This window comes from Cebus imitator, unplaced genomic scaffold (assembly GCF_001604975.1).
Source record: "Cebus imitator isolate Cc_AM_T3 unplaced genomic scaffold, Cebus_imitator-1.0 Scaffold41, whole genome shotgun sequence".
Taxonomy (NCBI): Eukaryota; Metazoa; Chordata; class Mammalia; order Primates; family Cebidae; genus Cebus; species Cebus imitator.
Genome location: NW_016107356.1, coordinates 1,274,859 through 1,292,409, shown reverse-complemented (window position 1 = coordinate 1,292,409; position 17,551 = coordinate 1,274,859). Strand labels below are relative to the sequence as shown.

General features: G+C 38.4%; 1 protein-coding gene across 2 annotated transcripts in view; it reads left to right on the top strand.

Annotated features, from left to right (window-relative positions):
- The window catches only part of LPIN2 (lipin 2), a 93,433-nt gene that overhangs the window by 51,454 nt on the left and 24,428 nt on the right, over positions 1-17,551 (top strand). For both annotated transcript variants that reach the window (XM_017526073.2, XM_017526071.2), the window contains exons 3-5: positions 6,380-6,475; positions 9,593-9,894; positions 17,007-17,114. In XM_017526073.2, coding sequence (XP_017381562.1) covers positions 6,380-6,475; positions 9,593-9,894; positions 17,007-17,114 — 506 coding nt within the window. The remainder of the gene's footprint in view (positions 1-6,379; positions 6,476-9,592; positions 9,895-17,006; positions 17,115-17,551) is intronic.

Genomic DNA, 17,551 nt, shown 5'->3' with positions numbered 1-17,551 from the left:
TCTCTCTCTCTCTCTCTCTCGCTGTCTCTCTCTCTCTCTCTCTCACTTTTTGAGTCAGGCTCTCACTCTGTCGCCCAGGCTGGAATACAGTGGTATAATGTCAGCTCATTTCATCCTCTGCCTCCCAGGTTCAAGCAGTTCTCCTGCCTCAGCCTTCCAAGTACCTAGGATTACAGGCATGCGCCACCATACCCAGCTAATTTTTTGTAATTTTAGTAGAGACGGGGTTTCACCATATTGGCTGGGCTGGTCTTGAACTCCTGATTTCAAGTGATCTGCCCGCGTTGGCATCCCAAAGTTCTGGGATTACAGGCGTAGAGCCACCACACCTGGCCATATTTTTTAAAAGGAAAGTAATTAATTAATGCCACATTTTGTTTGTTTCGACAAAGCTGTAAAAGCTTTTGTAATCTAAATTCTGTTGTTGATACCAGGACTTGTCCCCAAATTTGACTGAAATGCTAACCAACCTACCACAGGCTGGCTGAGTTTCATTTGTTTTAGGGAAGGTTCATTCAGGAAGAAGATATTTGTGTAGGTTTTTCTTTTTGTTATAATCTCTTCAGGTTATGGAGCAGCTGGAAGTTTTGCTAGTATATCAGATGTCAATCACATTAGAAAACAGAACTAGTAATAATACTTTGCAGGTTCATAGTAAGATTTCTCTTTCTACTCTTGCTCTGCAATTTCTACTTAAATAATATAGAAGGGCTTTGTCAGCATTTTAAAGCACAACAAAAGGTCCTCACCATTTTCTGGCACAGACCTAAAAGTACACGGTAGAGGACCACTGGTGTAAGTTGAAAACATTTATTTTCAGCTTTTTGCTATTTCATATAGCCGATCTTTAAATATAAATTTCCCTCTATTTAGTTAATGTTATTTTGAGAGTGAAATAAAGTGGATTTCACAAAACTAGATACTCTTTTTCTTTTTTTTCCTCCAGGAAAAACATCTCATTTCTAAGTGTTATAAAACCAGTTTCCACTGGAGAACCACATTTCAGAGTAGCAGGGCTTATGTGGTCTGGCCCCAGTTCAGAGTCACCCTTTAGAAAGCAAAAGCAGTTGCAGTTTACTTAGGAACTTAGAAACTTTCTATTGCAAAACAGTGTTATTTAGCCACAGTTTAGCTTCTCTGGAATTTTTTTTTTTTTTTTTTTTTTTTTTAAGACAGAGTTTCACTTTTGTTGTCTAGACTGGAGTATAAAGGCGTGATCTCGGCTCATGGCAACCTCCGCCTCCCGGGTCCAAGTGATTCTCCTGCTTCAGCTTCCTGAGTAGCTGGGATTACAGGGATGCGCCACCACGCCCGGCTACTTTTGTATTTTTAGTAGAAACGGGGTTTCTCCATGTTGGTCAGGCTGGTCTTGAACTCCTGACCTTAGGTGATCTGCCCGCCTCAGCCTCCCAAAGTTGCTGGGATTGCAGGTGTAAGCCACCACGCCTGGTCTGGAATTTTTTCTTTCTTTGAGGCAATACCAATAGTACTTGCAGACTGGATCTGTTCTGAGAGAATTAGCAACAAACCGAAATTTCCTATTAGTTGTGTATGGATCTATTGTAAAACTGCTGATAAGGCATCATTATCCTTATTTTTTTGGCTGGGATTTTGGATTTTTTTTTTTTTTTTAAATCACATTGGATCAGTGTCTGGCCTTTCAAAATGGAACCTGCAGGCAGATGAATATATATAAGCATTTGTGCATCTGTAAATGATGATCAAATAGATAAAACACCTTTTCTTGCATGCTGTGTGCCTCTAATTTAGGAAATAATACAATCCCTGTACAAAAGCTACACAATTTGTTGTGTTACTATCTTGTCAAAACATTGCTTTCTTTTTCTTGAGACAGAGTCTTGCACTGTCACCCAGGCTGTAGTGCAGTGGTGCCATGTTGGCTCACTGTAATCTCCGCTTCTGGGTTCAAGCAATTCTGCACCAGCCTCCCGAGTAGCTGGGACTACAGGTGTGCACCACCATGCCCAGCTAATTTTTTTGTATTTTTAGTAGAGACGGGGTTTCACCATGTTGGCCAGAATGGTCTCGATCTCCTGACTTCGTGATCCGCCCGCCTCGGCCTCCCAAAGTGCTAAGATTATAGGTGTGAGCCACCGTAACCAGCCAAAATCTTGCATTTTTAATAGGAATGTTCCCATGAGGCATAGGAAAAGAGAATTTTTTCCCCCTACTCCCTTAGTATCTCAAACTCAGAGAATAGGTTTGGGAGGAAATTTGGCCATTTGATTTACCAAAACAGCTTTTCTGTGAGAGTAAAACTGAAATCATGCCTATTTTGAGATAGGCTGGCAATTTGCATTAACTGTTTGTCTTATTTTTAAGTCAGTTTGGGTTTGGGAAAGCTGGCCATTGATTTGAAAGACCCAAAATTTTCAAATACAGGGGTACCTATGAAGTGAATTCGAACTCATGACTACCTTAAAACCACTGTTTAGAGTAATATAGTATAGTGCTTTTCCCACTGCCATCGATATGTAATTGTTTGATAGAATAGCAGTACTCCCAGTAAATTTAATAACCTAGGAGGTTAATTTTAGAAGATAAACATGTACTTGATATTTTTAAATGTATTTTTGTTGATATCAGAAAACTGATTATTTGATTATTTATAAAAGTCTTTTTTGAGATGGAGTCTCACTTTATCGCCTAAGCTGGAGTGCAGTGGGTCAACCTCCGCCTCCCTGATTCAAGCGATTCCTCTGCCTCAGCCTCCTGAGTAGCTGGGATTACAGGTGCACACTACCATGCCTAATTTTTGTATTTTTAGTAGAGACGGGATTTCTCCATGTTGGCCAGGATGGTCTTGAACTCCTGATCTCAAGTGATCCGTCTGCCTTGGCCTCTCAAGGTGCTGGGATTACAGGTGTGAGCCACCACACCCAGCCAGATATTTCATCAAAGTTAAATAACCCAGTATATTAAAACTATTTTCATTGCTGATAACAGAAATTCACCCTCTGGTAGCTTAGGCAAAAAAGCTTGCTGTCAGAATTCTCTTTCCCCACCTCTCAGCTCTGCTTCCACGTATGTTTTCTCTCAATTGGTGGTAAGGTGGCCACCAATACCTCCAGGTTCACAGTCTGTTAACCCCTGTGAAGAGAGACCTTCCCATGGAAGTATCAGTATTTAGCCTCTCTGTTAAGGGAACAGATATATAATCTGGGACCAGTTTCTGTAGCTGAGAATGGGATATATTTATTGACATGGACAGCAGCCCACTTCTCCTCCCTAAAGTCACACCAGAAATACAGGTTGAGTATTCCTTATCTGAAATGCTTGGGACCAGATCATTTTGTATTTCAACCTTTTCATTTTTTGTAATATTTACATTATACTTAACTGGTTGAGCATCCCAAATCTGAAAATCTAATATCTGAAGTGCTCCAGTGAGCATTGCCTTTGAGTGTCATGTCAGTGCTCAAGAAGTTTCAAATTTTTTAGCATTTTGGATTTCAGATTTTTGGGTTTAAGACACCCAACTTGTATATGAATTGAAACAGGATGAATAGATTCCCAAAATACATTTGAGATATTCTTACCCAAAGAGTGGTAAGCCAGTTCAGATGTCTCCCACATCGACTATTCCTCAGAGATACCAGTTTCATTTCAGCATCTTGGTCATATTATGTTCAGCAAAATTAAACCACAGTGTAGGAAGTAAGACTATATGGAAATGAGGGGTTATTTTAAAAACCATTTTACTAGCATTTAATACATCAAAATGAGTATCCTTTTTAAGATAATCACCTTAGTAGGAAGAATTTGTTCCAACTTGGTACTCTCTCTCAAAATATTTTAAAAATCTTTTTGTTGTTGTTGCCTAAAGAGCTCACAGCATATTCTTTTAAGTATTGCGACTATTGGCATAATTTGATGTTATATTTAATTTTTGGAAAGACCAAACTCCATTTAAAGTAAAATGAAGAGAATGAAGTAAGTAATCATAATGAGAAATGTCATACTTGATCTCTAAAAGTAAGGGCCATGAAGTGTTAATTTTTTTGAGATGGTGTATGAATAGTTTAGAGTCTGAATTTGCATGATAAAGAAGCATTTTTTTATTTTTCCAGCTACACTGGTTAAATGGATAGCCTCCAAAAATGAAATTAGTTGCTCATATTGTCCCAGTTTGACTGTTGGTATAGGTCCTACAAGTTGAGTTCCTTTGAAATGCTCCCATCAGTTTTTGAACCCCTCCTTCCTTTCATGTTCCAAAAGAAGCTACTTTCCCTGCCTCACCCCTGGAATTAATTATTTTACGCTGGTTCCTTTTATTGAAGCATAGTATTTACAAACAAACATCTGGCTATTAGGTGTGCTCATTATTCCTGAGGTATCATTGCTTCTAGGCCGCCTGAGCTGGCAGAACTAGGAAATGAGTGGATCTGTGTGCAGACACACACACATGCACATCTACGTGTATATATAAAAATCATGAGTGCACACGGGTTCCTCCAGTTCCCATTTACCATTGCAGGCTTCTTTTCCCCTGCTTATTTATAACTTTTTAAATTTTCAATGGGAAACATGTATCTTATTATCATCAGTTTATCTAGTTACTCAATCCTAGGAAATACAAAATAGATTCAGAATTGCTAACTCAAATCTCTGTGAATGTACTAACTACTGTACAATACCTGTTTAGAGTAACATATGTAAAATACATCTTTTGGCTGGGTGCGGTGGCTCATGCCTGTCATGCCAGCACTTTGGGAGGCTGAGTTGGGTGGATCATGAGGTCAGGAGTTCAAGATCAGCCTGGCCAAGATGGTGAAACGTCATCTCTACTAAAAATGCAAAAAGTAGCTGAGTGTGGTGGCAGGCACCTGTAATCCCAGCTACTCGGGAGGCTGAGTCAGGAGAATCACTTGACCCACGAGGCAGAGGTAGCAGTGAGCCCAGATCGTGTCACTGCACTGCAGCCTGGGAGACAAAGCAAGACTCCATCTCAAAACAACAAAAAAAATGTCTTTCTTATAATACAAGTCAAAATACTGTTTTCCAAGGTGACTTACGTTAGTTTCACTCTTCCTCACCCCCTGCAGTGTGATTATGTTATTCATATGTAGGAGGTTTTTTTTTTTTTTAATGACATGACTTTAACTCACTGCAATCTCTGCCTCCTGGGTTCAAGTGATTCTCCTGCCTCAGCCTACCAGGTAGCTGGGACTACAGGAATGCACCACCACGCCTGGCTAATTTTGTATTTTTAGTAGAGATGGGGTTTCACCATGTTGGTCAGGTTGGTCTTGAACTCCTGACCTCAGGTGATCCGCCTGCCTCTGCCTCCCAAAGTGGTGGGATTACAGGCATGAGCCACTGTGCCCAGCCCATACATAGTAGTTTTATAAAAAGCATTTTGACAAAATATATTGATATGGTTTGGATGTTCCCTCCAAGTGTAATATTGAAATGTGAACTCCAGTGTTGGAGGTGAACCCCGTGGTAGGTGTTTGGATCATGGGGACAGATCCTTCATGGTTAGCTTAATGCCATCCACTTGGTGATGAATGAGTTTCAGCTGAGTTCACAAGATCCAACTGTTTAAAAGTGTGTGACACCTTTGTGTGGCACCCCCCATCTCTTGCCCCTGCTCTCACTATGTGACGTGTCCTTACCCCCTTCGCCTTTTGCCTTGAGTGAGCATGTATCACTTATCACACTGATTCCTCTGAGACCTTCCCAGAAACCAAGCAGATGCCAGTGCCATGGTTGCACAGTCTGCAGAACTGTGAGCCAGTGCCCAGCCTTGGGTATTTCTTTATAGCAACACAAAAACAGCCTAATGCATATGTCTACCTGAATTCTATTCAACATATTAACTTATCTCATTGTTTTGCCTGGTTCCTGGGAAAATGTGACCATCATCATCAGTGACCAGTCACAGAACTGATTGTCACCTTTTACTTACATAGTGATTGTGGGCAGAAGAGCTGGCAGTGAAGTTGCACTTTTGATGCAGTTGCTCACAGCTTACATACTGAGGTTCCTGAAACCTGTGTGTATCTGAATCGTGTGAGGTGAAGCCTGACTATGTCATAACTTGGAAAGTGTGCAGATGTTTGACTGATATTTCTCCCATTTTACATTTGAAAAAATAATTTTAAAATTTTTATATGTTGTAAAAATAGATGGTGGAACATTTCTTTTCAATCCCTAGTTATCCATCCCTCCCTCTACCCAGCTCTATTTGGCTTCTTAGGTGTGGGTAGGAGCAAGTAGCAGTGATTCTCAGAGGCTTTAGTTCTACAAACCTCAATACTATACAAAGTTTGGCTTGAGAACTCAGAATTTGGTTTTAGTTTAACTTGAAGGAAAGATTCCTTGAACATTAAGTCATACTTTGTTTCTCCCATAGATTGATATAGAAATCAACGGCAATGCAGTGGATCTTCACATGAAGTTGGGTGACAATGGAGAAGCTTTCTTTGTTGAGGAGACTGAAGAAGAATATGTAAGTTTACATAGTTTGCACCCTCTTACACAGTGTACTCAGGCCTCTGGTGCATGGCCCAATAGCGGGGGGTTTTTTGTTGTTTTTTTGAGACGGAGGTTCGCTCTTTGTTGCCCAGGCTGGAGTGCAGTGGTGCGATCTCAGCTCACCACAACCTCTGCTTCTCGGGTTCAAGCAATTCTCCTGCCTCAGCCTCCCAAATAACTGGGGTTACAGGCATGCACCACCATGTCTGGCTAATTTTTGTAATTTTAGTAGAGATGGGGTTTTTTCATGTTGGTCAGGCTGGTGTCGAACTCCCGACCTCAGGTGATCCACCCACCTAAGCCTCCCAAAGTGCTGGGATTACAGGCATGAGCCACTGCACCTGGCCCCAATAGCCGTTTTTTGTAGTTGATTGTACACAGAACTGTTGCTGGCTAGACAAGCTTTAGTTTCATGTTGAAGGACTAAGCTGTCAAAAAGGAGCTGAAGGAATTAAGAACTTTTCTCCATACAAAGTTTCAGGGTGCAGGGAGCATGCTGATTGCACGTACTTGGGCTTTTTGTGAGGGAAGGCATACCACTTTCTAAGTTTAGTGAACTTTCTTAGTTTCGCTTCTGGTTTGTATCTTGACTTGAATACATTCAGTTCTGCCTGAGTAATTAAGGCATTTCTCTTCTGGCTCTCTGTTTATGCACATGTGACCTTTCGACTGGGAATCATATTTACCATTTTGGCAGGAATATTACATCCCTAACCTTAAAAAGTCATGTGAATTAATTTATTATGATCTCAAGAGTTAAATTAATTGGACAAAAAAGTTAATTGGATAAATTATATCCTTTTATAAGTGATTACATGTTTGACTTCTTTTAGTAAGTGAGCATGATTTGTTATGATCTCCCCTCCCCAACACATACATCCTATGTCTACTGATTTGAATGGAGGTTAACTGTTCTTGATAGATTCAATGTGGATCTTTTTATGAATTTATTAATGATAGATTTTATATTCCCACTAAACAATTCAGTCAGATAACGTGCATCTTTTTAAAAAATTTTTTAAAGGCATATGTACATCCTTCTTCATAAAGAATAAACCTCAACTGCCAAAACTGTTAAGTATCAAGTTGTTAAGGATACAGAACTACTTTTTTGGCTTTGAAGATGAAGTTACAGTTTGATATAATTTACAAAGAAAATTTTTACCAAAAAATACAATAGCAAAATAAGATTATCATTTTTTGATTGAGAAACCAACAACTTAGGGTACCTATCAGTATGTAAAGCAGCATTGAAACACTATGATTTATGGAGGGGAAGCTTTATCAGACTGGTGCTTTTTCTGGTTTAATTGCTTGTCTTTATAATACCTCATTTGCATTTACTTGGCTTAAGCAACATTTTTCCTTATCAGAGACTGAGGCAAAGAGCAGAATGAAACATAATAAATGACATCTGTCACAAAAATAAAACACTTTTTATATATTTCTTAAAATTATTTATAATCCCTAACACTGACTGAACTTCTCAATCAGCAGGCACAGTAAGTGAGAGGACTGGGTTGTTGGTAGTTACCTAATTTTCATGGCTTATTCTGACAGTTACACCAAAAACTATGCTTAGCAAGGACAACTTGGAGAATGTCAGCTTTTCAGCCTCTTTTTTCCCATCCCATATGTTACCAAATTCGCATACCTCTTGTGTAGTATGCTTCTCTTTAAAATAAAAAATTGTTGATTTATCCAACAAATGTTGGAATTACTACTCTATGCCGCATGCTATGAATACAATGTGCTCCTGTTTCTCTAGGGGTTCGTAATGTAGAGTAGGATAAAAATTGATCAAAAACCCAGTTGTTGCCTTTTATTTGCTTTTTTTCTCTTAAACATTTCTCATTTAATTATTTGTCATCAACATTTCTTTCAAGTCTAGTTCTAAACCTAACTTTATGCTTTTATTAACTGCACAGTATTCCATAGTATGAATATACCATAGTTTATAGGTTATTTTCATTCCCACAAACACTGCTATAATAGAACTAAGAATTACCACCAGAAACAAAAACAGCTTTCAGTAGGTAAAATAAAAATCATTGAATTAAAAATCCTCAAAGTCAGAGACCACAACCTCTTATCTGGGTTTCTTGTGGGCATTCAGAATATCCTATTACAGTTTCTTTATAAGTATGTGTTGCTGATGAACACAAATTTCTTCTAGGTAAATCAGACTTTAGCTTCAGGGTAACATGTTTATCAAAGCTAAGTTCAAAAGCTTAATAAAAAACAATTACAGAAACCCATGTATTTTCAGAACTATTGTTATAAAAGCTTGAGTATTTTAAATTATATGGGTTAATTTTTATCTCTATTTTGTACCTTCCATTTCCTCTGATGATACAAAGGAATGAAACAAATGGCTAATACATGAATTTACTGAACATCAGATTTGATTGTTTATTTAGTATTAAATAGGAATTTGACTGCCGCTAAATATTGGGCCTTCTTCTTTTGAATTCTTAGAGGAAGGAGTATTTCTTTTTAAAACTTAAGTGCTTTATGGTTTAAAATTTTACTAACATCGTTTGTTAGAGAATATTGTCTCTAATTGCCCTTCTCCACCCTCAATTAATTTGGCGAAACATAAGCATTGGCCACTCTGCATCCCTGTTGTTCCTCATGTCACTCATCTGTCCTGCTGCCCTTTGTCCGACACAGTGTCCTTAATCTCTGCCTTCTGCTTTGTCCTTTTCTGAATGTTCTGTGTGAGTTATTGACAGTCCTTTGTAACACCTTCTTAGATTGTTGCTGCTGCTTTGATCTTTGCTTTGTGAAAAATGTAATTGGCTCAGCTTTAATTACGGCTTTCGGGTGTTCCGTGCTGACTTGGCATATCAGTTCCTTCTGATGTACTCGGTTACATGTTGTGCCCAAGTGGGCTAGCACCTAGCTGCCTCACCAGGGAAAGACCTTCTCAGAGAACAGTAGACAGTGCCTTAGTTCAGTGGGAGTTTCTTGCCTTTAGGGAATATGTATTTTTTCTACCATTGTGAAAATTTATATATTCAAAATATTATTGCCTTAATTCACTGTATAGCTTGTCTTGGATAACTTTTCTTTCTCCATTCTCCTTAAGGAAAAGCTTCCTGCTTACCTTGCCACCTCACCAATTCCTACCGAAGATCAGTTCTTTAAAGATATTGACACCCCTTTGGTGAAATCAGGTGGAGATGAAAGACCATCTCAGGGTTCAGACATCTCACACGTCTTGGAAACAGAGACAGTTTTTACTCCAAGTTCTGTGAAAAAGAAAAAACGAAGGAGAAAGAAATGCAAACAAGACAGTAAGAAGGAAGAGCAGGCCGCCTCTCCTGCTGCAGAAGACACATGTGATGTAGGCGTGAGCTCCGATGATGACAAGGGGGCCCAGGCAGCACGGTAGGGCACTCAACCTGGGGACGGTCTTGTGCGGGTACCATGCTGTCCAGTGTACCACTGTAGGTAGAGTTCATGTAAAGCCAGGAGCTGCCATTTTTTTAATGGATATACAGTGGAATTGAGCAGCAAAGGCAGTTTGTTTCTTTCAGCTCTTCTGCAAAATTTGTCATGAGACATCCTGCTGTGCTACTGAAATGTCATTTGTAGCAGACTGGTTATGTGTTTCTTTTCATACGAGAAGTTTCCAGGAGCCAAATAAGTTCTAAGTCAAAAGATCTGAATTAGTGACTTGCCCCTGGGTGAGCAGATACAGTTGGGCACAATGTCATCTCTGAGATTTCCCTACCCAAGTAGCCTTAGGTTTGGTATCTTTTTTCTGAGGAGTTGAATTTTGTTTTATTGGAATTGAAGAGGAAGGAGTTTTAATTTTTTTAAGTGAAATATCTTGATTGCTGCTTTTTACCTGCTCTGTAGAGGAGCTCATTATATGCCATTTTCATATCAGCACTGTCTGAGGTTGAAAGATAACAGTTGAGAGTAGAACACATTTTCTCATTCAAGATTCCGTTTTCTTCCACCTGTTCCTTAGTGGTCACCGTGGCACTAGGACCATCCATGTGTTGGTAGGGGACTCTCTTCCTTGGTGACCACTGGAAAAGAAGCTGCTGCCCACTAGTGGCCCTGTGTTTCCAGACCCTTTATTTGTGGAGGGAACTGCTGGTCCCCTTGTGTGTTTTCACTCCATCTGCTGAAAAGAGGTCATGCCCTACTTCCTGGAAAACAGTGCTGTTCAAGTGTTTTTTGTTTGTTTTTTTTTTGTCCTAGAATAGAGGGAAATAATTTCTTTTTCTAGTAATAGAAACCAAATATATATCAAGAGTAAACTCTACCTCAATCTAGTGTGTGTTTTATTTGCCAGTCTTTTGTTTTAAGTAGTCAAATCGGAGAAAAAAAATGCTTTGTTTTTTAATTGAGACAGGTTCTCCCTTTGTTGCTCAGACTGGAGTGAAGTGGTGCGATTGTAGTTCGCTGTAACCTTGAACTTCTGAGCTCAACCAGTCCTTCTACCTCATAGGTGCTTGCCACCACACCCAGCTAGTTTTAAAATTTTTTCTGTAGAGTTGGGGTCTTGCTATGTTGCCCAGGCTGGTCTCAAATTCCTGGCCTCAAGCAACCCTCCCGCCTCAGTCTCCCAAAGTGCTGAGATTACAGGCATGAGCCACTGAGCCCAGCAAAAAATGTTAATTAATATAGTATTAGTATATTATAATTATACTGCATTAATGAATAACAGTATAATAATCCTTTTTTGGCAAAAACAATTCATTTTCTAAAATTTTGAAATCCGGAGTTTAAATCTTAGAATGAAACGCCTACATTTGATAGTAATTTTTTAGAATTTGATATTATAAGTAACATAGCCATTTTTAATACCTGAAATTTTTTTCTACTTTGTTTGTTTCATTGCTGACTAGCTGTCATGTCTGTGGTGATCTCTCTTACTCCTCCCATACTGAATATATTAAACTTTTATTTTAGTTCCGATAGAATACAGAATTCCTCCAATAAAACTAAACAACAAAAGATTGGAAGCAATAGTAGAAAAGTGTGTTAAACTCTACAAACCAGAGTATACTATATTTACAAAATTTTAAATCCCGAATAAATCAATAAATTTGAGTAATTTTTTTGTCAGTGTCAAAATACTAGCTGGGAAGAGTTTTGTTATAAATGTTCTGAACTCTACTTTTGTATATCATTGATTCCCAAAGAAATTTAAGCTGATAAAAAATACCAGAATTTCTTAAAAAGAGACTCTTCCTGTCCTTTTTCTTCTTTCAGTCTTTTTTTTTTTTTTTTTTTACCTTGAGACGGAGTTTCGCTCTTGTTACCCAGGCTGGAGTGCAATGGCGCGATCTCGGCTCACCGCAACCTCCGCCTCCTGGGTTCAGGCAATTCTCCTGCCTCAGCCTCCTGAATAGCTGGGATTACAAGCACATGCCACCATGCCCAGCTGAATTTTTTTGTATTTTTTTAGTAGAGACGGGGTTTCACCATGTTGACCAGGATGGTCTTGATCTCTTGACCTCGTGATCCACCCGCCTCAGCCTCCCAAAGTGCTGGGATTACAGACGTGAGCCACCGCGCCCGGCCGTTTCAGTCTCTTAAAGGTTATTTGTCCTTCTCTTCCCTAGGGAAATAAACTGAGAATTTTTACTTTTCTACTGCTTGATTTCAGGAATATTAAAAACATTATAAACAGGCTGGGTGTGGTGGCTCATGCCTGTAATCCCAGGACTTTGGGTGGCGGAGGCAGGCAGATCATCTGAGGTCAGGAGTTCGAGATCAGCTTGGCCAACACGGGAAACTCCATCTCTACTAAAAATACATACAGCATTTACATTACACAAGGAATTATAAGTAATCTAGAGACGACTTAAAATATACAGGAGTGTGGCTCACCCACCACCAAAGTGTAATCCCACCACTTTGGGAGGCTGAGGCGGGCGAATCATCTGAAGTCAGGAGTTCAAGACCAGCTTGGCCAACATGGTGAAACCCTATCTCTACTAAAAATACAAAAATTAGCCGGGTGTGGTGGCAGGCTAATTATTCAGGAGGGTGAGTCAGGAGAATCGCTCAAACCCAGCAGTTAGAGGTTACAGTGAGCTGAGATCACACCACTGCCCTCCAGTCTGGTTGACAGAGCAAGACTCCCTCTCAAAAAAATATATATATATCAATTCCTTTAAAAGTTTTTTCTTATATATAGTAAAATGTGTAGGTGGGCAAGAAACATGTATTCTTTTGAGAAAAACTTGAAATACTTACATATCTTAAGTTTTATTAGGATTAGCCTTGTAATGCTCCCAGAAGTGCTTTGTTCCTGAAAATATTTTTATCAACTAAAACCCTTTCAAGATCTACCGAAAAGGGCATTGAAGTAATGTTTTTGCCTTAAAGTTTTGTTGACCTGTGTCCTTTGTTAAACACAATAAAGCAAAGTTTAGAATTTCTGAACAACTGCAGCTTAGGAAGTTAAATTTCTAAAACATATGCCAAGTTCTCTACTAAGTTTTACGAGAATCATTATTGTAAAGGAATTTGTGAATGAATGTAATCTAATGCATTGCAGAAGTACTAGTACATACCTTGCTTTTCCAGATGGTGTGAAAGGCTGTATCCACCAAATCTGTGTACTGATTTGGTTGACAGATACAAATGGCTGCCAGCCTATCTCTTAGCCAGCATCCTGCTGGCTTGGTAAGCAGGCATGTCACAACACCTGTAAGCTAGGGCCTTGCAAACATTTTCAGGTGCTTGATGGTTTGCTTTTTCTTTAGGTGTTACCATTGAATAATAGATGCTGCCACCTGGAGGAGCTCTTCCCCTGAAATTTCCTTAAAATAGAATCTGCTTAAATAATACAGCCAACAGAAATTAGGACTTAAAAAAAACAAAATGTAAGCATTTGTGAAAATTCGGGTTGTATTCTGAAATAAGCACTGAGCTAAAAAGGTAGACAGACTGGGCCCATTATAGATTGTAGAACAGTAACCTCTTCATTACCCAGGGTGTTGGTTTCCTAATTTGTAAAGTGAGAGAACCGAAGGGGCCTTTACAAGGCCCCTTGCAGCTCAGCATCTAGACTCTAACATTATTTGAGGGAAGCTGTTTATGGTCATTACAACATATGAAACAACCTATTCAAAATCTAAGAGAGAAAGAATAGGAAGTCAGTTGCTTTTGCAGTTGTGAGAGCTAGGAGTTACATGGTGTTGCGGAATTTGCAGCTTTCCTGTAGCATAATCTCAGCTCCTACCACTTAGAAAAGAAATTATTTTTCCAGAGATGATAAATACATAAAATAGGTTTTTCTTTTGTTTTGACAAATGGCATTATGTTTAAAGTCTTTAATTTTCAAGAATTTTATTGATAACAGAATTAAAGCTAATTGAGGCTCCTTGAAGGAGGCAGATGAAAGAGGTAATCATTCTTTAAAGCAGATTGTTATTGCACAGCTGGAAGAAACTCATTTCTGAAAATTGGAGAATTTTAAACCATACAGGACTTTGTTTGAACTATACCTAGTGAGTCTCCCTCCCCTCCTGAAGTGGGCTTTGGGCTTAAATATAAAATGGAAGCTTTGTTTGTTCTTCCAGAGGATGGATGTATGTCTGTGGGTGTGAGAGAGAGATTAAAAACATTATACCTCAGCATATGTAGCCTTTTGGAGGGAAGAAACTCATAATTGGATGGTGTTCTAGCATAATCTTGAGTGCAAATATATAAAACATGCCACTGATGGAAATATTTCAAATACCCAGCAATAGCAAAAATGGGGGCTCAAGATCAAACCATCAGAAAGGAATCTCAACTTTTAATCCACTAAAGCAGACTGACTTAAAAAGTGGTATGTGGGAGCCAAATCCGGGGAGCCTAAAACTTTTCGCATATAGCATCTACTGCTCTGATGATCTGCATGCTTCATCTCCTGATCAGTAACTGGCTTCTAGAGAACGCTCCATGTTCTTTTAGGGTGAGTGCAGTTACTCAGGGTGACATGGATCTTACAGATGCTCCCTTTCTTTTCTGTCCTTCATTTCTGACACATAACACAGAAAGAAGCATTGCAGCGTGCCATTTGTTTTACGAATGCCAACTGAGATCCTTAGCCACACTGAAATTCATTGACTAGTACTGTGCTAAGGTTGCCAATAGACATTGTTAACAGAGTTAGTGATCTTTGGCCATGGGGTTTAGCAACCCCATTTATCTATTACATACTACCAATTAAATAGTTTAAAATTCATGTTGCACCTATAATTTATCCCACATAAATAATTCAGGCTATTTATTTTAGCATTCAATTGATTTTTTTTTCCTCACTTTTTTTCTCACTAAAAAAAATGAGGTCTAATTTACATAGAGCAATATTCACAGATCTAAGTATGCAGTTCAGTGCATTTTGGCAGTCATATACATTCCTGTAACCTCTATAGCTTTTGAATTGGAAAAATGTTAGGCTTAGAAAATGATGCAGAATTTGAAGATGTGATGTTGTAGCACATCCGTGAGGCCTGGAGTGCTCTGTCCATGCTGGCTGTAAACCTCAACCTCTGAGTCCCCAGCCCTGACTGAAAGTCACTGTTTACTTCTTTTGCTCAGTTCTGATGTATTAGCACTCCTATGTTTACAAACAGAATCAGTGCTTGTGCTGTTTTCTTCACATTCTACTATGTACACTTCACTATATCCTCGTGTCTGGAGCTTAGTTTGTTACTTTGTCATGGTTTGCCTTGCTGGTCCCTGTTCTAAGGCATATGTGCCATTTTGCAAGTTCCTAACGGGTTTTTAGAATTCCTGTTGTAATAAAGTAATCTTAGGACTGAAAGTGATCTCAACAATAAGAAACCTTTTCTGTCACTGTAGTGGGCCTAGACTGATGGGCTGTATTTTTGTCAGGATATGACCAAAAAAGACCATCTCATGTCTTCCTGGGGCTGTGAATTCAGGTGGTACCTGATTGCGCTTTCAATATTTTACTAAATCCCGTTTGCTCTGCTGAATTCCTCTTGGCGTTCCTTTTATACTGCAGTGAAACATGTTCCAAAAGTAAAATATTTGTAATGTAAAAATTTTAGTTAGAAATGTGTGTGGCTTTTACATTGTTCTTTTCAGCTACTTTCACATATGGATAGTGATGGGTCAAGCTGCTGTGTCCTTTCATATTGGGCAAATAAGGACCATTCACAAACTTCCAATTTTCCCTTTCTCAAGGGGAAATTTGCCTTTTGATATTCCTTTATTGAGAAATACTTTTTTTTAGATGTCTTTCTCAGGCATATGTTTTCTTCCCTTGAATGAGTGGTGTGCCAGACTAGGGCCCTGGAGAAGAGAATCAGAGTTAGGAAAACCTTAAATTAAAAGATGAAGTTGTGTGGAAAACTATTACATGTCAGAGTTAGTGGTAAATAAGAGTATGTTAAATTAAGATATAAAGGAAGAAAAGTAATGTTAAAAAATAACCTGGTTTTCTGTCCCTGTTTTTAGTTCAACAAACTAAGTGATATGGATATTCTCATTTACATTTACTATCTGTTCTATTCGAATATTGAATTTTCTGTGAGAAGCCTTTAAATTTGTATAATGTGGCGCTTTATGCTTTAGAGAGTTTTTTTTTCTTTTGTACTTTTCTTTTTACTTTTTCAGAGATTTCAACATGCTGCACCACATAAATGTCACATTGACTCTGAAGTAGACAGGATAAGTGATAAGTTTCCAGCTAAAGATGAAAATGGGGGCCCATAGTGATTCTGAGGGATGTTCTTAAGGTTATATGATATGCAAGTTAGTTATAGTAACTCTGCAAATTTAAGAAACCAATTGGTAAATTAATTAAAACCTTATTAGCATTAGTGCAACCCCCTACCCAAGGTTCGTGTATGACTCTTAAAAGCATTTGTCATTTTTGTATAATCTTTCTCACATCTCTGCATCATGTAGATTCCAAATAAAGAAAATGTTCTCAGATAATCCTTGGGGCCAAACAAAGAAGAAAATTAGTCCTGAGGTTTTAAGAGGTTGGACTATTTTTAAACTTTTGAGCCATAGATCTTGTCTTCAGCTAATATTCATACATTTTCAAATTTATTCCGTAGAAAGGGGAAAGCAGTGGAAAGAATAAGGGCCTGTTTTGAATCCAACTACTTACTAGCTTTTTGACTTTAAGCAGGTTACTAAATTTCTCTGGATCCTTGATTACTTAATACCTACAATGGAATATTACCTCATTTCGTAAGGACTGAATGAAATAGACATAAAGCCTTAATTTTCTTTTAGCCTTTGGATCACCCCTAAGGGATGGAAGACAGAAATTTTAATCACATTTTTCTTCTGTCCTCCCCCCTATTTATTACACATGTGAATAGTGATTGTGGTGTTTCATAGTGAGATATATCCCCCTTCTCTTTCATATTTTTTAAAGAGAGTTAGTAATCATTTGCCCCTCTTCATTTTTATTGTTTGTGCAGTGTCAGTAGGTTTGGGGGTATTTTAAAGCTGACAAGAGTGTCATTGTTCCTGCCTTTCTTTGGTTTCTCCTTTCACAGAGGATCTTCAAATGCTTCCTTGAAAGAAGAAGACTATAAAGAGCCTTTGCTCTTCCATTCTGGAGATCACTACCCCTTATCTGACGGAGATTGGTCCCCTTTAGAGACGTAAATATCTTTGAAATTTCTTGGTTTCTTAAAGGAAAGAGGAAGGAGGATAATATATTCATTAGCTTTTCTGTTACTTTATAGTAATGATAGTTCCCATTTCTCTCACATAGCCAAGGAACTCAGTGTTTACTTTTAACATAAATATGAATCTTTTCTCACAATAATTTGTTTCTAAATTTTATTTCTTTCTTTCCCTCTTTCTTTCTTTCTTTCTTCCTTCCTTCCTTCCTTCCCCTCTCTCTCTCTCTCTCTTTCTTTCTTTCTTTCTTTCTTTCTCTCTCTCTCTCTCTCTTTCTTTCTTTCTTTCTTTCTTTCTTTTTCTTTCTTTCTTTCTTTCTTTTTCTTTCTTTCTTTCCCGCTTTCCTTCCTTCCTTCCTTCCTTCCTTCTCTTTTCTTTTCTTTTCTTTTTCTCCTTCCTTCCTTCCTTCCCTCCC